This window comes from Fukomys damarensis, unplaced genomic scaffold, assembly GCF_012274545.1.
Source record: "Fukomys damarensis isolate Sample0158 unplaced genomic scaffold, DMR_v1.0_HiC HiC_scaffold_33, whole genome shotgun sequence".
In the NCBI taxonomy this organism is placed as follows: domain Eukaryota; kingdom Metazoa; phylum Chordata; class Mammalia; order Rodentia; family Bathyergidae; genus Fukomys; species Fukomys damarensis.
Window position 1 is genome coordinate 40,347,793 of NW_022900945.1, and position 22,694 is coordinate 40,370,486.

A 22,694-nucleotide genomic window follows, 5' to 3' on the forward strand; every position below is an offset into this window, starting at 1 on the left:
CCCTAGGTCCTCAAATACCCTGGTCACAGCTGGATCCACCTGGCAGTTGAGTTCCAGCCTATAGGATGAACTACCATTCTTTTGCTCTACTTGTTTAGGGGAGAAGGAAAAAACTAAACACTCAGTATATGGTCAGAGGAAAACACGACAATTCCATGTGACACTTTTAAATGACAAGGGAAGTTGCAGTTGTTAAATTCTTTAAATAGCTTCAAAATAATTCCTTTCTAGGCTGGGGATTTAGCTCACTGGTTCCACCGATTGCCTTGCAAGCGCAGGGACCCCAGTTCAATCCCCGGTACCAAAAAAATAATAATATATAATAATAATAATTAATAATAATAATAATAATTCCTTTCATTTAAAAAAAGCAATTAGAAGACCAACCTGTTAAGGAACTGCTCAGTAAGATTCTGCTGCTGATCAGGACCATCTTCCTGATTCACCCCACCTTCAAGCAACATCTGTTGGTATATCTGTCGCTGCTGTTCCTTCTGTTCTAAATGCTGTTGATAGCGTAGTCTTTGCCTATAATATTCTTGAAATTGTTCAGTGGAATCTCGAAGCTTAAAAATATTAGAAGAAAACAGTATCTTTAAACAAACTGAATATATGTCTTCACTCAGCAGTACCTTCTAAAACAATACAAAAATGATAAAAAATGACAGAGAATGTTTAAATTTTTTAACACTTTCTTACAGGAAAAGACACACTGTCATTAATCTCCCTCGCTTTGACACATACTTATCCCATCATTCTTGTCACTTTCTAAAGCTGTTATGGAAGTTCTCCTTCATGAGTATCTAGCTGTGCTGTCATGGCTGCCTTGATGTCCTGAATCAATTCAAAATGTTTATTTTTCACAGTCATTTTAATTTTGGGGAAGAGCCAGAAGTTACAGGATGCCAGATCTGGTGAATTAGGTTGGATGAGGACACAGCATAATGAGCATGTGACTTGGCAGAAGCATTCACCATATTTTTTATCATACATCATAAAGACACACAAAAAGAGGTCTTCCAGAACTGATTCAAAGAGTGGCAAGAAGGATGGGGAAATTATGTCAGGAGCCAGGGGAGTTATCTTAAGGGGGATTAATGGCACTGTGTCTTCTTTATTTTATTCATTTATTTATTGGTACCCGGGATTGAACTCGGGACCCTGTGCTTACAAGGCAGGCAGCAGCACCACTGAGCTAAAGCCCTGGCCCGCACTATGTCTTCTACTGTGATAAATATTTTTACATAACTGTTCACCATATATTTGGATCAGCCCTTTACATTGCTTCTTGAAAAGTAACATAGTACCCATGAGTCTTAATACTCACAGAGATCAGTTCATTTACTTCATTCCAAAGCAACATGCATGACTGTGCTAGTTGCTGGACTAATCCAAAATAAAAATCAAACAGTGCTGTGGCACATGCCTGTAGTCCTAGCTATTCACGAGGCTGAAACAGGAAAATTAAAAGTTCAAGGTCAGTCTGAACAATTTAGTGAGACCTCCTCCCAAAGGACTGGAGATGTAGTTCAGTGGCAGAAGGCTTCCATAGCACATGTGGATCCCAGTACCACCAAAAGGAAAAAATGCAAATTAATGGTTATAAGCAGAACAAAGAAAATGTTTGAAAAGACAAATTTTATACTAAAATAAAATACATATTGAGGAACTGCACTAATATTTAATGAACACAATATTATCCTTGTTAAACATGGTCAATATAAGCATATCAATGGTCTAATAAGTTTCTATAGAAAGAAACAAAATTTGCCAAAGAAATAGATTTCAAATGTTCTTTCATAAGTGAGCCTTAAATTTAGCAGTCTCGATGTTTGTATATAATTATTCTAAAAGAACTATACAGGGCCAGGGATTTAGTTCAGTAGTTCCGCCACCTGCCTCGCAAGCACAAGGACCTGAGTTCAATCCCTGGTACTAAAAATCAAAAACAAAAATAAAATAAAAGAACTATATAGAACTCAAACTTTCAGGACTGAGATATTTAGTAAATTCCAATATTGGCAAGGAAAGACTTCCCACAAAGTCAAAGTCTAGTAATATTTCACTGGGATTATCCTGAAAAAAAAAATCAGAAACCTCTAAAATTGACCAAATACTGATTAATAAGTATACCCAAGAGTCTTGTACAGCTACCTAAAGCTAAAACTTTTCGCTTCTCTGGAAAACAGAAATAATCCTTCTTGACCAGATGTGGTTGTACACACCTATAATCAATTCCACACTGTGGGAAGGACAGAAAATTCTACTCCATCCTGAGCAACTGAGTAATTTAGCAAGACTCTGTCTCAAAATAAGAAAATAAAAAAGAGCTAGATATGCAGCTGAGTATGAATGCTCTGGGTTCACTCCCCAGTACTGAAAAAAAAAATTCTTTTTTATCATAATGTACAGCAATAACTCAGATAAAATTACCCATATGTAACTGAATTTTTATTAGAGTAAAATGTTACATAAAAGCTATCATTTTAGCCATTTTATGTGTACAATTCAGTAGCATTAACTACACTCACAATGTTGCATAAAAACACCATATTCACAACTTTTTCAACATCCCAAACAAAAACTGTAACTATTAAGTAATATCTCCTCATTTTCTCCTTGCTTCAGCCCCGGGTAATCTCTAATTTAGTCTGTATTATTTCTGTGAATTTGCCTTATGTGAATTTCACATAAGTGGAATCACACAGAATTGGTCCTTTCATATCTGTTTTTTTAATGCAGCATGAGGTTTTCAAGCTGCATTCGCACTCTAGCATGTAACAGAATTTCATTCCATTTATGGTTGAATAATATCATGTATGTGTATATATATATATATATATACATATATATATATATAGTTGAATAATATCATACACACACACACACACACACACCCCACATTTTGCTGATGCATTTTTTTATGGATGGACAAATGGCTAATTTTCATCTTTGGTTTCAATGAATAACGCTGTTATGAACAACAATACAGAAATATCTACCAGAGTCTATGGTTTCAATTTGGGGCAGTACATATCTAGGAATGGAATCACTTACATTTAGCTTTTGAGGGTCCAAAAATTTTTAATTTTATTTATTTTTGTTCTGGTGGGGATTGAACAGGGTGTTGGGCACACTAGATGAGCACTCTACCACTGAGCTATACCCTCCAGACCCTGCCACCCTGACTACTCTGAACATTTTACATTCTAACCAGCAATGTACAAGGATTCAAACTGTCCAAATACTAATACTTAATTTTCCATTGTTTTAATTATAGCTAGCCAATGGGTATAAAGTTGTATCTCATTTAGGCTGTGATGTACCTTTTCCTAATTACTAATGGTATTAAGCATCTTTATATGTCCACTGTCCATATATAAGAGATATATTCTTTGAAGAAATGTATATTCAAGACCTTTGCCCATTTTCCAATTCTCTTATCTTTTTGTTCAGTTATCAGATATAACTTGTAAATATTTTCTCATTCTGTAGGTTGTATTCTCACTTCCTTAGTAACATATCTTTTTGGGCCAGGGATTTAGCTCAGTGGTTCCGCTGCCTGCCTCACAAGCACCCAAGTTCAATCCCTGGTACCAAAAAAATAAAAATAATAAAGAAAAAAGGGCTGGGGATTTGGCTCAGTGGTTCTGCAGTCTGCCTTGCAAAAGCAAGGGCCTGAGTTCGATCCTCAGTACCACAAAAACAAAAACAAAACAGTAACATATCTTTTTGCACAAAAAGGTCTTAATTTTTAATGAAGTCTAATTTATTTACTTTTGTTGTTCATACTTTTGGTGTCAGATTTAAGAATGCATTATAAAATCCAAGGTCATGAAGATTTATACCTATTGCCTCTTCTTAGAATTTTATGGCTTTAGCTCTTATAGGTTATTAATACAATTTGAGTTAATTTTTTATATGGTATGAGACAGAGATCCAACTTCATTCTTTTACACATCATCTGTGAATAAAGCTAGTTTTATGTTTTCAAATTTGAATGTCATTTATTTCCTTTAATTGTCCAACTGCTGTGACTAGAACTTCTAGTAAAATGTTCAACAGCAGTGGTGAAAGGCAGCATTACAGTCTTTCCTCCTGATCTTAAAGGAAATCCCTCACTCTGTCTTTCCCCACTGAGTCAACAATGGGTATTTCATAAAGGCCTTTTACTTTTTTTTTGAGAAAAGGTTTCACTATGCAGTCCAGGATGGTCTCAAACTTGCTATGTAGGCAGGCTGACCCCAAACTCACAATCCTCCCTCTTTATCCTACTAATGCTGGGATTACAGGTGTGTAGTACCATGGATGGCACCATTTACCATACTGAAGAAGTTCTCTTTTATTCCTAGTTTTCTGAAATTTTTTTTTTTTTTTTGTACCGGGGATTGAACTCCGGCCCTTGTGCTTGCAAGTCAGATGCCAGAACCACTGAGTTAAATCCCCAACCCCCATTTTCTGAAATTTTTTATCGAGAAGGTATTAGAATTTGTCAATGCATCGAGATAATCATGTGATTACTTTTCCTCCCTCATGCTTTTAATGTAATATATCACACTGATTTTCTTTGTTGAACCACCCTTGCATTCTAGAATAAATCCCATTTGGTCACACTGTATTAATTCTTTTAATATGCTGTTGAATTTGTTTTGCTAGTTTTTTTAAGGATTCTTTCCTTTTATATTCATAAAGGATATTAGTCTGTAGTTTTCTTGTGATGTCTTTATCTGGTTTTCATATCAAGGTAATGGTGACTTTATAGAATGTGTTAGGAAGTATTCCTTTTTTCAATAGCTTTGATATGTAGTCCAGGTTAGTCTGGAATTAAGTAGCTCAGGTTGGCCTTGAGCTCACAGTCCTCCTGCTTCACTCCTTCTGACATGCACTACCACCCATGGCTCTTCCTCTTCTATTTTCTGAAAGAGTTTGAGAAGGACTGGTTTTAAGTCCTTTTTTTGTTTTGTTTTGTTTTGTTTTTGCAGTGCTGGGACTGAACTAAGTAAGCCTTATGTATGCTAGGTAAGCGTTCTGCCATTGAGCTACAGCCACAGTTCAACCCGTTTTTCTAGTTCAAGACATAAAGTTAGATTACTGATCTAATGGTTTTATTCTTTCTTTTTTTATAGCACAAACTTTATAAAAAATGAGAAAATGCATTTTTCGACATTGTACTCCGTCCAGCAGAGCCTAATTCTGAGGCTCTTGCTCATAATCTGCAGTAGATACTTCAGGCTTTGCCACTCAGCACATTCTCCAGGGCTCTGCTTATGTGACCAACACATAAATTCAAAGAGGCATTCTTCTCTTGACTGAATGCATAGCAACTAGAAAAGGGAGGCTCGGGTTTGCCTTCTTGAATTTCACCATAGCCCTGATGTTCTCTGACTGCTAGGTAAGCATTGGCATAAGTAGATGTAAATCTTACACCAGCTCAACTTTGTCTCATCAGCTGGACTCTCCATTGAGGCTACCACCTTCACTAGTCAAATACTTTTTTTTTTTTTTTTTGGTTATTTGTTTTTGTAATACCTGAGGACCTTGTGCACGCTGTATGTGCATTCTATCACCAAACTATATCCAGCTCATCTACAAATTTTCTTCAAGCAATGCCTTCAATGAATCCTATAAATTTTGATATGTTATATTCTCACTTTTGGTCTGTTTTCCAATTACCCATGTGATCTCTTCAACTCATTAGTTAAAAGTTTGTCATAAAAAAAAAAAAGAAAGTTTGTCACATCTATTCATAGAAAATACACAAATTTACAAATTTGTGAATTTCCAGTTTTCCTTCTGTTAATTTCTAGCTTAATTCCACTGTGGTCAGAGATGAAACTTAATTATAATTTTAATCTCTTAAAATGTATTGAATTTTGTTTGTGCCCTAATAGATGTCCTATCTTTTTTTTGTACCAGGGATTGAACTCAGGTCCTTGTGCTTGCAAGGCAGGCAGCAGAACCACTGAGCTAAATCCCCAGCCCTAGATGTCCTATCTTAAATAACATTCTACATGCAATGGAGGAAGATGTGTATTCTTGTTGTTGGGTGGAATATCTGTTTAATCTAGTTAATTTATATTACTGATCAAGTCCTCTATTCCTTTATTTTCAACTTAAATTTCTTACCCCTTACTGTAAAAGTAGGGTATTGCAAACCTCAACTCTTACTTCAGAAATGTCTATTTCTCTCTTCACGCCTGTCAGTGTTTGCATTATATTCTGGGGCTATACTGTTTGATATGTATCTATATGTAATTTTAGTAATAATTTTCCTAATTTCTCTTACGATTTAGTTGAAAATAAAATTATTTAAATTTTAACAAACATTTATCCATATCTTCTAAGTAGCACTTATGTCTGTATTTGTCTGATTTGTGAATTAAGACTTACAGACAAGTGCACAAAATACACGCTCTTCTGCAAGCCAGAACTCACCGTTTACTGTGAGTTTTGATACATGTAAGAAGGAGTATAACTGCCAGGCACTGTGGTGCATGCTTGTAATCCTGGCACAGTTAAGGCTGTAGCAAAAGGAATACAGGCTTTCCTAATTGAGATCCAGCCCACCCCCCAAAAAAAACCCAAAAAACTGATACCCAATGCCATCTAAAGTGATGGGGGTATGTGATAACCATTAAGGTTGGTTCCAACACTAAAGAGTTAATAATCAGAAAGCACAGGACATAAAGCAGTATCTCAGCTGTTGATTCAGTATTCTCATTTTCATGCTGTGACACATGAAAATACCTTTTTGTTCTCTCTCTTCCTTAAAGGCTTTTGTATTGAGAACATGAGGTCTAAACTGAAGCTATACCTTACTATGAGTATTTAGATCATGTTTCTTTCTTTCTTTTTTTTTTAGATCATTTCTTTAAATGCAAGTAGTACATTATCAAGTTAAAATTTTCACAGGTTTAAAAAAGAGGAAAAAAAATATCTTCTAAGTGGAAAACTACATAACTCACATCCTACTTTATAATACAATTTCCTTTCAAAAACACCAAAATGGTAACAACAATTTGGATCCCTAGATTTAGATAAAAATAATCCAATATTGTAAATATCTAATTTTTATTAAATTTAATATGCCTTTAAAATGCAATTTAGCCACCTTTAATAAAAATTCAATTATTTGAGTTTTGAAATACATAAAATTAATGTGGTATTTAATATTTTTGATAAATTCATCTGTTAAAAATGTTACAAAATACACAATAACAACTAAATGCCCCTTATACTCTTTGGGTAGAAAACAGAACATGAGCCAATAAATAATAAGTCTAGATATTCTTGGGCCAGGGATTTAGCTCATTGGTTCGGTGGCCTGCCTTGGAAGCCCAAGGACCCTAGTTCAATCCCTGGTACCAAAAAAATAAATAAATAAATAAATAGATATTCTTACTCCCCAAAATCACAAAATTACTTTAAAATTCTATATACCAAACACTATTTCTTCCATGAGCCATGCTAAAATTCTCCTCCTTAAAAAAATACTATCACTTCTTACAAAGAATGATAAAATATACCAGATATGGTAAATATTACCTCATTTTTTTCTTGCTTAGCTGATCCTGGATTCTGTGCTCCATTTGCAGACTCTTTTTCTGAAACTGTGCTCTGGCCCAAGATGTCACTGCTAATAGGCCGCTGTGCCTCGACAGGTGTGTCACTTCATCCAGAAAAGTACAACAAAGTAGAGGTGGGATTAAAGAAAAAGGTATTTTAGTTATGAGAAATTTAACCTAAGTGTTTACCAACTGTTTAACATAGATTTTTAAATTTCCTTTCTTCCCTTAACTGCAAAAAAAGTTTGTTTCTTTTTTGAGACTGGATCCCATTATGTAAGCTAGGATGGCCTTGAATTTACATATAGCCCAGGCTGCCCTCAAACCTGTACTCCTACTGCCTCAGTCTCCTGAGTGCTGGGATTACAAGCATGTGCCAATCAAAAACTGGTTTTAAAAGTGGTATGTCCTTCAAAACTATTTAGCTATTCATAATAGCTAAATCTTGGAAACAGCCCAAAGGCCTATCAACTGGTGAGTGGATAAAGATGTGTTTTGTTTTTTTTTTTTTAAATAAAATAGAGCATTACTCAACCATAAAGAAAGACAAACTTGGGCTGGGGATTTAGCTCAGCAGTTCGGTGGCCTGCCTTGAAAGCGCAAGGACCCGAGTTCAATCCCCCGTACAAAAAAAAAAAGAAAGACACACTTGATACATTCATAGCTAAATGGATGCACCCTGAGGCCATACTCAAGTGAAATAAACAGGACACACATGTGTAAATACTGAATCAATATTCTGGTGTGAGAAACTGAAGGTGTAAATGAGGACCAAAATGTATAATAGATATTGTGAAATAGGAAGAAAATGTTTAAAGGGAAAGGGGAATGGGGGAGCAGGGGAAGAAAAGAGGGAAAGGAAAAGTTGAAAGAAGGAAAAAATGGAAACAAAGTTTATGTGTATGGGGGGTGGAGGAGTTGAAGGGAGGGCACAGGAATGGGAAAAAATAAGAATCAAGATATATAGATATATAGGGCTGGGGATTTACTCAGTGGTGCCGCCACCTGCCTCTCAAGCACAAAGACCTGAGTTCAATCCCGGTACCAAAAAAATAGATATAGATATAGATATAGATATAGATATAGATATAGATATAATCATGTATAGGTACAAATTCCCAATGATGAATGTGATCAGAAGGTATACCTAAATGTACCAATAAACTCAATTTAAAAAATTTTTTTAAAGTGGTATGTCCTTGTAAGGAATTTTTTATTTTTTTAGTATTGCTCAGCCTAGTAAAGAACTTGAGATCTTTCTGCCTGAGCCTCCTAAGACTGGGATTACAGGTACATGCCAACATACCCAGCTGGAATATGCTTTTTTTTTTTTTTGGTTTTTGAGACAGGGTCTCACTATGTAGTGAGACTGACCTGGAACTCACTGTGTAGCTCAGGCTGGTCTCGAAATCACAGCAATCCTCCTGCCTCAGCCTCCCGAGTGCTGGGATTACAGGCGTGTGCCACCACGACCGGCTTTGGAATATGCATTTAATGGAGGTGCCTGGGGTTATCACTCAAGGAAAACCACAGTCTCCAGTCCAAAATCAGTCATGTGGTTTAGGGAAAGCAACATTCTCTGTGACTTCATCTATAAATTTCATCTATAAACTGGATAGGCTAGACAATCTAATGCCTATATTCTGTTCATGAAATATAAACCTGTTCTGCCACTTGCCTCCTAAGTGCAAGGTCCTAAAATCAATCTCTGGTACCAGAAAAAAGAAAAAGAAAAAAGAAATACAAGCCTGTGATTTTCTTATACATATATTTACTTTTTCTAATATGGTTCTACATAATTTTAAAGTTTTGAGACTATTAAAAGGCTTTCTTTAGTCTATGTGTACTTAACATAAAAGCAAAACATGTTTTTCCAGTATTTTTAATGTATAAATTATTTTAAAGACGTAAGCATGAGATCTTATGTCAAGTTGTTCATATATTCTTCTAAAACATTAATAATTCTACCTTTCCTACGTACCCTTTTTCAAAGTTTTTAAAACTAACTTCTTCTGAAGATGCTGAATATACCAGATGTTTATACAGATAATCCTTTAGGAAGTCCTTCACTTAAATGATCCTTACAACCCCCTCTCTCTTTGAAGAATATTAAAGAAATATTATATCTCTTTTCTTCTACAATCATAGTAACATAAGAGAAAATACTTTCTTATATTTATCCCATATTTCTTATGCTATAACAAAAGATCACTTACTCTAATTAAACAGAAACTTAGTCCAACATTCCTTTATCTGTAATATGTACTATAAGAGGGTTAGTTTTTATGCTCTTTGAAGAAATAAATTTACTGCAGTCAATACTACTACTTCACGGTATTGCCATCTCTGCCTTCCTTTTGTACCTGCCTCCTTTATTTCCTTAAAACTGTGCTCAACTCAGCTTTAAAAATTTAAAGGACATGAGGGCCAGGGATTTGGCTCAGTGGTTCCGCTGCCTGTTTCGCAAGAGCAAGGCCCTGAGTTCCATCCCTGGTACCAAAAAAAAAAAAAATTGTAAAGGACCTAAAAATCAATAGACTGTGAACTGACTGCTTATATGTCCAGTTCCAGATCCCTGCAGTGGTACCTAGAAGTCTGCAGTCATTACCCTAAGGCTGCTGGGAAGAGCAAGTAATCCTTGCAGGTATAGCACCCCAAGACAGGAACTGAGGCTGCCACCTAAAGTAGGAGAAATCACCTCCCTCCTCATGCTTACAAGATAAGACTTCCCTGGAGCCTTGCAGAATCAGGACTGAGATAGCAACCAATCAGATCAGTTTAACCAAGACAGATTAATTATGCCCACCTTTCCTATATAATCTTATTGGAGCTCTTGGTTCACCCGTGAAGACAGGGCTGTGGATGCTTGGATATCTCCCCTGCACCCTGCCATCTTCCCAATATAGCTATAAGCATATTGTGTAAATTTCTTTCATGTTTTTTACCATTACTTTTTTCCCTCATTTGATCTTTGAAGTGAATGGCCAGACCCAATTTTTAGAACTCCCTGAAGTCAGACCTCTCTCTGCCCTAGGATTCTAGTAACAGTACCAACTTTGAAGTACAAAAAAATCATCTGTATATTGCAGAGAAAGCAAGGTAGAAAGTTTCCTAACCCATGAAATAAATAACTGCTACTCAGAGGATTATTTCATGCCAGACTTGAGGGAAAAAAACTGAGTAGTATCTTTAACACATATACTTTAACCCTTCATATACATATAGAATCACGAAGCTGAACGTGGTGGCAAACACTGTAATCCCAGCTACTCAGAAGCTAAGACAAGAGGATCACAAGTTTGAGGCCAGCAAGAGCAATTTTGCAACACCAAGATCCTGTCTCAAAATGAAAGAAGAAAGAAAGAAGGAGTGGGGGGAGAGGGATTAAAAAAAGAAAGAGAGACGGACAGATACAGACAGACACAGCTGAGGATGCAGCTCAGCATTCCCTGGCTTAATACTCAGTACCACACATACACAAACACACATACACACACACACACACACACACACACACACACACACACACCCCACTAAATAAAGACAAGTGAAAAATTGAAATGGAGGATTTTATATACATAGACATTCACTACAATACTATTTAGGAGAAAAAAGTGAAAACAACCTGAGTTCTCTATGATGTAATTATACAATAGAACCTTGTATACTTACCATTAACCATATCGGATCTCAAGAAATGTTTAGGCAAACGGAAAATATTCATGATCTTCCAAGTGAAAAAAGGTTAAATGAAAATATACACAGTATATTCCCAATCTAAAAGAAATGTATTCACAGGAAAAAAAAAAACTGGTCATCTAAGTGTGAGATTGTGTGGGATTTTAATTCTCATCCTATTACTCTTTTATGTTATCTAAATTTTCTTCACAGTGCATCTGTTGCCTTTATAACCAGTGAAAGAATAATATAATATAGCCTTGTGTGGTGGTGCACACCTGTAGTCAGCACTCAGGAGGCTAAAGCCAGAGGATTGCTGCAAATTTGAGGCCAGCCTCAACCACCTAGTAAATAAAGTCAGTGTGAACTACACAGCAAGACCTAGTCTCAAAATAATTAATTAAATGAATAAATAATCAGACAAAAAATAAATATTCTCTCTTATAATTTTAATTATCTAAATTAAAAAACCCTTTCTAAAGGTTTTAAGGACTAACTTCATTTATTCCCCCTCCCACACCAGGAATCGAACTCAGGACCTTGTGCTTGCCAGGCAGGCACAGTGCCACTAAGCTAAATCCCTGGCCCCGGATTACTTTAAAGGGATTTGAAAATTGAGAAAAATACACACCAACTCAATCAGACTATCTTACATTCCTGGAATTTTCCTAATTTTTATGAGCAAATGCTTACCGCTCAGGGGATTCTTCATAAATACTGTGACATTCTGTATTCTCAAGCATGAGACTTCTACTGAGGTTTTGTACCCCTGGATAATGGAAGTTAGCAAAGGAGTGTGACATTGGAGAAGTTTTATTCCCAAGGTCTGAGATTCTCTTATCATGACTGGTTAATCCACATGTGAGGCCATCTAAAGCAGGATTCAGAGAGCGGGTCATATAGGCATCAGCTGATTGAGGTCTTCTCATTGGGGATGATGGATAGGGAGAAAGTTTGCTGATGAGAGGAGTCAAAAGATCAGCATATGCAGCTTTTGTTGGTTTCAGAAGTTTGTCAACATGAATATTAAGCATCTTCTGTTCAAAAGCACAGGAGAACACAGAAGATGGGAGATTCTGAAGCCATGACAACAAACTCAAATCCAAATCATCACAACCATTCCCACATAAAAGATCGATGCCAAGAAGCACTTCACTTTCTGTAATTTCTTCTCCAGTTGCTTTACTCTGACAAAATTCTACACAGCATTCATAAAGTAGGCCTTTCATTACAAGCTGAAACAAACGGTTGTTACTTGCTTTAAAACCAGCCTCACTTAACTTCCTGTCAGCAGGAATGAACTCTGCAACCATGACACAAGCCTCTTCAAAACAGTGAACTCGGGCAGTACTGGGATTCCAGTCCTTAAATTCAGCGTGATTCGTCAGACGAGGTAAAGTCAAAAGCAAACAGAGCTTGCTATAGTCATCTTTAGAAGGACAGTACTCTTCTAGAGCATGTAAACATTGCACAGCTTCTTGCATGGTAAATTCCAGCTGTAAAAAATATAAACAATCACTATAAGATAAATATGACAGCTGAAAAAGAATATGAAAAGCAAATTCTGATGCCAAAGAATACACATATAATTTGTAGACTATGTAACAAGTCTCATCTCAGGAACCAAAAAGCTTTCACATCTAAAGCAAAAACAATAAATAATTTGGTTAATTAGCACTTTAAGCTTGTATCTATTAAATTAGTATTCTAATTCAGGCTTAAAATTATTACTTTTAAATGTATAACTTTTTAAAGGTAAGAAAAACTCAATTTTCTAGAAGTGAAAACTGAAGCATGCCAAGCACAGAAGCTTCTTGTTTGGCTTATCCAAAGAGTAAGAGGCATTTTCTTTGTTCCAACTTGTCTTAGGACAAATTTGTATAAGGGAAGAAAGTAAATCAGAAAAGAGAACATTTAACAACAACAAAAGAAAGAGTCCAGAACAAGAAAAAAAGACAGCTTAGCTAAAAGTGGAATTAGTTCAATTTGTGTAATGAACATTGTCAAGGTACAGTACCGTAAAGTTTAGTCTCCTCATCTTACATATGGGAAAAGTACAGATTTAGTTGGTTAGCAACAAAGACAGAATAAAATGTTAGGTCTTTCTAATTCATATTCTACTTTTGAACACAACTGTTAGACAAACACCTCTATTATATATGAAAATCCCTACTGTAATATTCTTTGATTTTTGCTATGGTCTAAATGTTTTATAGCACCTCAATTTGTTGAAATCACAAGCCCCACAGTGATATTAGGAGGGTGGGTACTTAGAAGTGACAAGGTCTTGAGGGTTCAGACCTTGTAAATAGGATTAGGGCCCTTATAAAAGAGATCCCAAGGGCTGGGGATTTAGCTCAGTGGTTCGGTGGCCTGCCTTGCAAGTGCAAGGACCCGAGTTCAATCCCCGATATCAAAAAAAAAAAGAGAGAGAGAGATCCCAAAGGGAGCTCTTCCACCGTGTTATGACTAGAAAAGTGCTACCCACAAGCCAGACAGTCAGCCCTCCACAGACAGTGAACCTGCCAGCACAATGATCTCGGACTTCTCAGACTCTAGTACTGTGAGAAATAAATTTTCATGGATCATATTTGTTACAGTATCATGAACAGACTAAGACAGATTTCTCCCATGAACATTTATTAGAACTTACAAAAATGTACATGGTTTTAGATGTGACAATTTAAATAGCCATAAAAAGACATTTCATCAAAAATTGACAATCTAGAAGGGAGGGCAGGGGTGTTGGGAAAAAATGGGAACCAAGATCTGACATGTAAATGTACAAGATCCCAATGATGAATGTAACTGTACTGTATACTTAAAAAGTACCAATAAACTCAATAAAAACAATTTTTAAATGACAATCTGGGTCAGAATACTGAAAAAAGTCAGACATGATAGCACACACCTGTAATCCCAGCACTCTTGGGGGCTAAAGCACAAATTCAAACACTGCCTGGTTAACTCAATGACTTAGGTAGGCCCTGTCTCAAAATAAAAAACATAAAAAATAAAATAAAAGGGCTGGAGATATAGTGCAGTGCAAAGGTGCTTTGGGAGAAAAGAAAGGGAGAAGGGAAGGGAGGGGAGGGGAGAGGTGGGCAGGGCAGGGCAGGGCATAGCAAGCAGGAAGGGACTGAAAACAAAAAGGTAAACATGGGCCAGGGATTTAGCCTGCCTCACAAGTGCAAGGAGTTCAATCCCCGGTAACAACAACAAAAAAACCAACCAAACAAACAAACAAAAAAATTCACACTCAAAAAGGTAAACATAACAAACCCACTTCTAAAATAAGAAAAGAGAAATGATGACTAATAAATCAAACATCTATTACTTAAAAAAGAGAGGAATGCCTTCCAATTAGCCAGCTATTCACATATCATTTTTCTTTAAATCATGGAACAAGTTTAGAAGCATTACGATTGAAAGTAATATGCAAAATAGCAGACACTACCCCAACCTCACTCATAAAAACTGAAAATTCAGGATAATAATCTTTTTAGTGAATAAAATACTATGACTGAAAACAAGACTATGGCGCAAACCTTCAGGAATAAAAATCTTACATGCTGGGGTTCATCTTCTGCTGACATTGCATTGTTAACACATAAAGCCTCTAAAAACTTCTGCTTCAGGATGATATAACGAAACCTGTGAAAAACAACAAATGAAATATTAAGATGATTAAAAAGCTGAATAGCAGTAATGTTAAAGACAAGAATCTCAAGTTTCTCGGGCAAAACAGGCCAATTTTTTTTTTTTTTTTTTTTTTTCTAAGGGATCAAACTCAGGACCTTGCCTTTTGTGAGACAGGCGGGTACCACTGAGTTAAATCCCACGCCTGAAATAGGCCAATTTTGATTGACTGATTAGGTTGATGCTAGGGATAGACCTGAAGCCTTTCCATGTGCTAGGCAAATACTCTATCATGGAGCTACACCACCAGTCTGGTCATGTTTGTTTTAAAGGACTAATAACTTCTTCTGAAAAAATATTTCTTTAAAAAATTAATCTTGTAAGGTCTCATAAATCAGAAGCACTTTTACACTAATTTTACAAATTAGTATATGCAAACTTTGTTTTCAGAATATCCTTAAGATTTTAGTAAGCTTCTTATCACACTGGAGTCATAGTTGAAATAATTTCAGTCACAAATAATCACAATTTAACACTCAGTTAAGATTTTTAAATCTAATATTAATCCCACATAAAAATCCAATTTCTATGGAAGATGTCAAATAACGCCTAATTAGACATCAAAGTTTTATATATTCAAAATGATTTTTGTCATCTAAAAATGTTTAATTGTATTTTTTAAAAGTAATTGTAAGTTTGATCCCTGGTACCAAAAAAAAAAAAAAAAAAGCCTCAGTCAAAAGGAAAAAAAAAAAATTTAACATCATGCTCAGAAGAAAAAAGGAGGAGAGAAAATATGAAGACGAAAATGGCCAAAAACTTCCAAATTCTGAAGAAGAAAAGAGGTTCAAAGAGCTCAGCAAAATCCAAACTACTGAAAATCAACAATAAACATAAACTTGAAAGCAGAAAAAAAAAAAACAGAAAAAATACATATAACATACAAGAATAAAGAAACAAATTATAGTTGACTGCTATAGAGGCCAAGAGGTAATATCTATAAAGCTTTTCAGCTATCATCAAATAGCACTCATGACTTAGCATTACTAAGTTTATTTGCATATCAGATTTTCAAATATCTTAAATACATGCATGTCCTGTAGAAGCACATCAACTCAATGAAATCTAGTGTAGTATTTTCTAGGAAAAGCCAAGACTCTTGTTTTTAATTTTGTGTACTGTTTGCCAAACTCCTACCAATGATACGAGACTACAAGTTTCAGATGAAATCTTACCTTTTTTTGTCAAATTTTTCCATACATTCCAGAGGCTGAATAAACTGAAGAACTTCATCCCATTGACCATCAAGGATTAGCTGCCTAAATTAAAATAGAAAAAGAAACAGAATGTTAACAAATTCATCTGATGATGACAGAGTGGTTGACAAAATAGCATTGAAACTTCACAAAGCACATAATGAGTTTAATATTTGGTTTCTCAAATACTACAATAAAACAAAGATTTTCACATTGTTAACAATATATGCTATATGCTATATGAAAAGAAACTGTGAATCTACCACCACTCTTGATATTAGTATATATGTATAATACTGACGTCTATAATAATATTGGACTAGGCCCTGAATTCAATCTGCAGGACAACAACAATAAAACAAAACAGTATGTGAGTATATTCTACACTCTCTAAATCAGTGGTTCTCAATGGATGATTTTGTGCCTCCCCACCATGAAAGGATACTTTTAGTTGTTAAAACAGGAAGCCATAACCAGGTATGGTGGTGTACACCTATAATCCCAAGACTCTAGGAGGCTGAGGCAGGAGGATATGAGTTGAAGCCCAGCCTGGGTAACTTCGTGGAACCATAAGACCCTTCCTTGAAATGAAACAAAACAAAAAGTGATGGAGATATAGCTCAGTAAAAAGGCCCAAAGTTCAATCCCCAATAGTGTGGGGGGGTTGGGGGGTACTACTAGCACCTAGTAGGTAGAAGTCAGGGATGTCTCTAAACATCCTACAGTGCACAGGGTACACATAACACATACACACACACACACACACACACACACACACACACACACTCACACACACTCATATTCACACATTCACACACAAAAAACAGACTTATGTGGCCCAAATTTTAATAGTGCTAATATTGAGAAATTCTGCTCTAAATTGTGAACTCTATGTCTTTGAGGACTTGACACTAAAGTTAACACCCTGAAAAAGAAAACAGGAAGGAATTCAGCACCACAAAATAAAGGGGGGGGCAGGGAGGAAAAAAAAAGAAAAACACAAAGAACATGAACAAGTTCATCCTACTTTAAGTGGTGTCTGCAAACTTCCAAAAGTTAGAAAGCATTCTTCTTCCTCTTCTTTTTTTCCTTTTTTGTTTTATTTTATTTTTTTTAAGATAGGGTCGATAGGGTTTCTCTATGTAGCTTAGGCTGGCTTTGAACTCACTATGTAGCCCAGGCTGGCCTCCAGCCCACAGTCCTGCCTCAGCCTCCCAAATGCTGGGATTACAGGCGTGCATCACCACATTTGGCTTTCCTCTTCTTTTTCAATAACAATTTCCTTATTTTTAGATTTTTTTTTTTTTTTTTTTAGTAGTAGAGATTGAACCCAGGTCATTGTGTACACTAGGCAAGCACTCTTGGGCTAAGCCACATCCCCACTCTCTCATTTTGAGGCAGATCTCTCTAAATAGCCCAGGCTAGCCTTGCTTGCAATCCTCCTGCCTCAATTTCCAGAATAGCTGGGATGGTAGCATGTGCCACAGTGCTAAGCTTGCATTTTTTGTAATGGTGAAAATTTAAAAGGGAAGAGTGAGTAGGAGAACCTACATAAGTTACCAACTTTTTATTCTACAAAGAAAGATTATTACAGCTGGTAACAACGCAGCTTAGTGGTGCAGCACCTGCCTGGCAAATGCAAGAACCTGAGTTTGATTCCCCTGGACCAAAAAAAAAAAAAAGAATATTTTACTAACCAATCAACATATGTCATAATCATTTTATAAAAGGACATTTTTATATAAGAACAAGAAGAACCAAATTGCAAGGGGCAGCCCTTTAAGATGAACAGCTGGATGTGGTGGTGCACACCTGTAATCTCAGCATTTGGGAGACATTTATAGTTAAATGGATGCACATTGAGGCCATACTCTTAAATGAAATAAATAGGACGCACATGTATAAATACCGAATAATTTCTGTGGTGTGAGAAACTGAATGTGTAAGTAAGGATCAAAATGTATAAAAGATAATGTGAAATAGGAAGAAGAGGTACAAAGGGGAAGGGGAAACAGGAGGAGTATTGGAAAGAAAAGAAAGGAAAGAAATAAATATGTGAAAAGGAAAAAAGGGAAACAAAGTTTTTGTAAATATGGCGAACAGGGAAATGGAGAAAAAAAATAAAAACCAAGATATATCATGTAAAGGTACAAATTCCCGATGATGAATGTCATCAAACTGTATGGCTAAAATGTACCAATAAAATTAATGAATAAAATAGATGAACATACTTAGTATAATGAAAAAATTTACTATTCTATACATCTGTGAATTTCACCCTCGGACCAGTAAGATTTCATCACAAACCAATAAATTCCAGCCAGGTGTGGTGGCACACGCCTGTAATCCCAGCACTCGGGAGGCTGAGGCAGGAGGATCACTCTGAGTTCGAGACCACCCCAGGCTACACAGTGAGTTCCAGGTCAGTCTCACTACATAGTGAGACCCTCCTGTCTCAAAAAACAAACAACAAACAAGTTCCTAGAGGTTACTTGAGAGCCACTGCTAAATTCCAGAAGCATCAGTGTTGAAAGACAAGGCCAAAAAAGAACACTGACTCAGTACTAGTCCCTAACTATACCACTGACTAAGCTCTCTGAGGCTGTCACAAACACAAAAAACAGGGAAATATGAGTTTAAATAATAACTGCCTTAATATAATAACTGTGCTTTTTGAAGTTTTTCCCCCCAAGAACTGGGGATTGAATCTTCAGCCTTCCCAATGAATTACATACATCCCCTTTTTCTGAGACAGGGTCTTACTAAGTAGCATCCAAGGTGACCAGGCTGGGCTTAAACTCATGATTGTCCTGCCTCAGCATTCCAGAATGCTGAGATTACAGGTCTGAACCACCATGCCTAGATGAATACTTCATTTTGTCCACAAATATGCATTCCTTGTCAAAGATATTTATCACATAGAAACAGACATTTCTGCCTAGGAATCCGGGACTTTCTTTTTCCATCCAATTCAGGTTGGGATATACTTGGCTTTGCGTTTTGGGAACAATTAAGAATTAACTGAAAATTTTAATGTATAAATTTAAAATCAAACAGAGAATCCTCGCCAGGCGTGGTGACGCATGCTTGTAATCCCAGCACTTGGGAGGCTGAGGCAGGAGGATTGCTGTGAGTTTGAGACCAGCCTGGGCTACCCAGTGAGTTCCAGGTCAATCTCAACTACATAGTGAGACCCTGTCTCAAAAACAAACAAAAAAACACCAGAGAATCCTTGTAATGTTAATGGATAAAGCAGAATTCTATACATACCACAAAACTGCTATTATTTTAAGATATACATGGGAATCATAAGTGTTTCTGTGTGTTGAGGTGATTTTTCTTTATTTTTCTATATATATATTTTGGGCGGGGTTTTTTTTTTTCTTTTTTATTGAGTTTATTGGTACAATCTAGGTCTACAATACAGTTACATTCATTACTGGGATCCTGTACCTTCACATGACAGGTCTTGGTTCTCATTTTTTCCCCTTGTCCTTGCCCTCCCTTCACCCCCTCCTCCCATCCCCATTATTTTTCTATATTTTTAATAATGAATATATTCAAACAGTGATATATTTTACATCCATGGCCAGAAAATAGTATTTCAGAAATGTTTTCTTTGCCCCAGCACTTTCTGATTTCTTAATCAAGTACCTTTTACACTGATGCCACAAACTCAATACAGTTCTGTCTTTTTTTTAAATCTAGACCATACTACACTCAAAACATCCTACAGAAAAAATTACAGCACTCTGTAAATGTTCCGTTATAAAAGCAAATATTTAAAAAATTACACAGCCTTTTGTGATTTTAAAATTCTATGTACATTATACACCTTCCATTATTAATACTTAACATTTCTTTGAAGGAACTACACACCCCACAGTAATAATGAAATCATACCTCAGGAAAAGCATATCATCTGAAAATAGGCCATTTATGACTCCACTTTCCTTCTCAAGAGCCAGCATACTAATGTGAAGCTTCTTTGAATTCAGGAAGTCCAAAATTAACTTAATGATTTCAACCTCTTTTACATTCACCGTTTCTTCTGCCGTCATATTGGTAACCTAAATATTAAACAGAAGGAAAAATACTAAGTAGAAGAACAACAAAAAAATTAGTCCTACTGTTTTACATCTAAGTTTAACTGCATAAAAACTACACATAACAGGTTTCCTGGGGATTTTTAGCAGAGGCATTTTTTGAAAATTAATTTATCAAAACCTTGTCATTCTTTAAGAAAAACATGACATTCTTTAATGTGTAATTCTTTAGTGTAACTTTTCTTTGTATGTGTGGTCCTGGGGATCAGACTCAGGACTTTGTGCTTGCAAGGCAGGCACGGTGCCAACTGAGCTAAATCCCAAGCCCAAGTGTATCATTTTTTAAAGTACTTAGAGGTGCAGATTGTAATAATGACAGATTAAACAACGTGAAGCCTATGACTTGTTTCAAAATAATGTAGGAGAGCAGGAAGGAAAAAAATGAAACAAGAGCAATCATGACGCTGGGTGTGGTGATGTATGCCTATAATCTCAGCACTCAGGAGGCTGAGGCAGGAGAATCTCAGAGAGTTCAAGGTCAATTTAGGCTACATAGGGAGCTGAAGGCCAGCCTAAACTACATAGTGAGACCTTGTATCAAAAAACAAACAAACAAGAATGATGATGACTATTGAAGTGAGCTGATAAGTAAGTGGGGTTGCTCTTATACATGTTTAAAATTTTCCATAATAAAGAATACTTTTAGCTGGGTGTGCTGGCACACACCTGTAATCCCAGCTTCTCAGGAGGCTGACACAGGATGACAGCAAGTTAGAGGCCAGCCTGGGCAATTTAGCAAGACCAGGTCTCATATTTAAGAAAAAAAGGCGGGCCGGGGATTTAGTTCAGCAGTTCAGTGGCCTGCCTTGCAAACGCAAGGCCCCGAGTTCAATCCCCGCTACCAAAAAAAAAAAAAAAAAAAAAAAAAAAGCTCAGTGCTCACTGGGTTCAATACCCATTACTGAAAAACAAAAAACTACAACTTTAGTTCTGTTGGTAACAGTAATGATATTTCAACACTCTAAATTCCTTCTAACTCCCACCTACACATCTGCAGTGATATAACTGAACTAACATGTTATGAAATCATAGATTGAGAAGTAGGCAGACTTCTCAACATTAGCGCAACATTCTCATTAGGTCAACATGCTCATTTCACAGATGAAACCATGCAAGTTAAATGGGCTAAACTGTTGAAGTTTTCAAATGTTAAGACTCAGTAGCAATGCAAACGACTACCACACTAGTGGACTAGCTGCAAAGAAATCACATTAACAAGACTATAAATATTATCTTTTCCACAGAATCTAATTTAACCAAGCTCACAGAAACATAAACACATACATATAAGCACAGGGTCTTTTTTTTTTTTTTTTTTTTTTTTGTACCAGGGATCAAACTTGGGACCTTGCATTTGTGAGGCAGGCAGCAGCACCACTGAGCTAAAACCCTGGCCCATAAACACATACATACAGACACGGTTAGCTTTTTAACTTCTTTACTTTTTAAAATGTATTTTCTTTACTTGTCAATTTATTTTTCCATAAAATGCAAATGTCTAGCCAACTAGAATGCTCTCATCAGCAGATGAGTATATTCTCTTATGTAGAGAAGGTACTAGAAAAAACAAAGGAAAGAGATAATTATATGACTCATATATTTAATGACATCAGACTAAACTTATCTTTCCAGGATCAAAATATGTACCTGTCTCAGAAAACTCAATCACAAAACTCTATTCCAACAAACCAATTGCCCAATTCCTGATACTTTTGGTTTCCCTTTGCTATCTTTTCAGCTGATCACCGTCCTCTTTCTTCATAGACTTTGTGAATACAATTTACAGGATTTCTACTCACTAAACTGACTGTACTTCAGAATTATCTCCCTGAGATTATACTTAAAGTACCCTGACTGCCAATTTTATCATTCCCCCAACTCGTCAGATAATTCTTACCAGCAAAAAGAATGGCTTTTACTAATTCTCAGGAAAAACAAAAAAACATTATTCCTATTCTCTGATACCTTACAAGGTATAGTTCATTTACATAGCCATGTACCAGCCACACAATTCAGTGTGTGACTGAAACTGCAATTTTCTAATATAAGTCAATATAAACATTTTACAGGTCTTATATTCAACAAACATTCAGTCCAAATATTACTCAGAATATTTACTCTACATTGGAATTCATGGCAAGTGACCCACATTTACTCATAACCAGAAGCTCAAATTTTCCCTGTGCTGCCTAGGCTGGCCTTGAACTCCTGGCCTCAAGTGATCTCCCTGTCTCAGCCTCCCAAGCAGCTGGAACTATAGTCATGTACCACAATGCCCTGGATAACTACATATTTGATGTTGCAATCATTTCTGGTCTGTAGAGCCTAAGAGATAAAGAAATTCAGGGCCAGGGACTTAGCTCAGTGATTCCACCCCCTGCCTTTCAAGTGCAAGGTCCCAAGTTCAATCCCTGGTACCAAAAAAAAAAAAAAAAAAAAAAAAAAAAAAA

At 36.1% G+C, this 22,694-nt stretch overlaps 1 protein-coding gene and 1 non-coding gene across 3 annotated transcripts in view; one reads left to right on the top strand and one right to left on the bottom strand.

Moving 5' to 3' along the window:
- Positions 1–22,694, bottom strand: part of Wdr47 (WD repeat domain 47) — a 62,917-nt gene that overhangs the window by 26,331 nt on the left and 13,892 nt on the right. For both annotated transcript variants that reach the window (XM_010605953.2, XM_019204811.2), the window contains exons 2-7: positions 20,042–20,208; positions 16,118–16,201; positions 14,813–14,897; positions 11,937–12,739; positions 7,546–7,669; positions 388–566 (exon numbers count right to left, since the gene is read on the bottom strand). In XM_010605953.2, coding sequence (XP_010604255.1) covers positions 388–566; positions 7,546–7,669; positions 11,937–12,739; positions 14,813–14,897; positions 16,118–16,201; positions 20,042–20,199 — 1,433 coding nt within the window. In that variant the 5' untranslated portion in view covers positions 20,200–20,208. The remainder of the gene's footprint in view (positions 1–387; positions 567–7,545; positions 7,670–11,936; positions 12,740–14,812; positions 14,898–16,117; positions 16,202–20,041; positions 20,209–22,694) is intronic.
- Positions 6,347–6,474, top strand: LOC117284068. Its single transcript, XR_004515155.1, has one exon. It is a non-coding gene; the product is annotated as a small nucleolar RNA SNORA40 (small nucleolar RNA).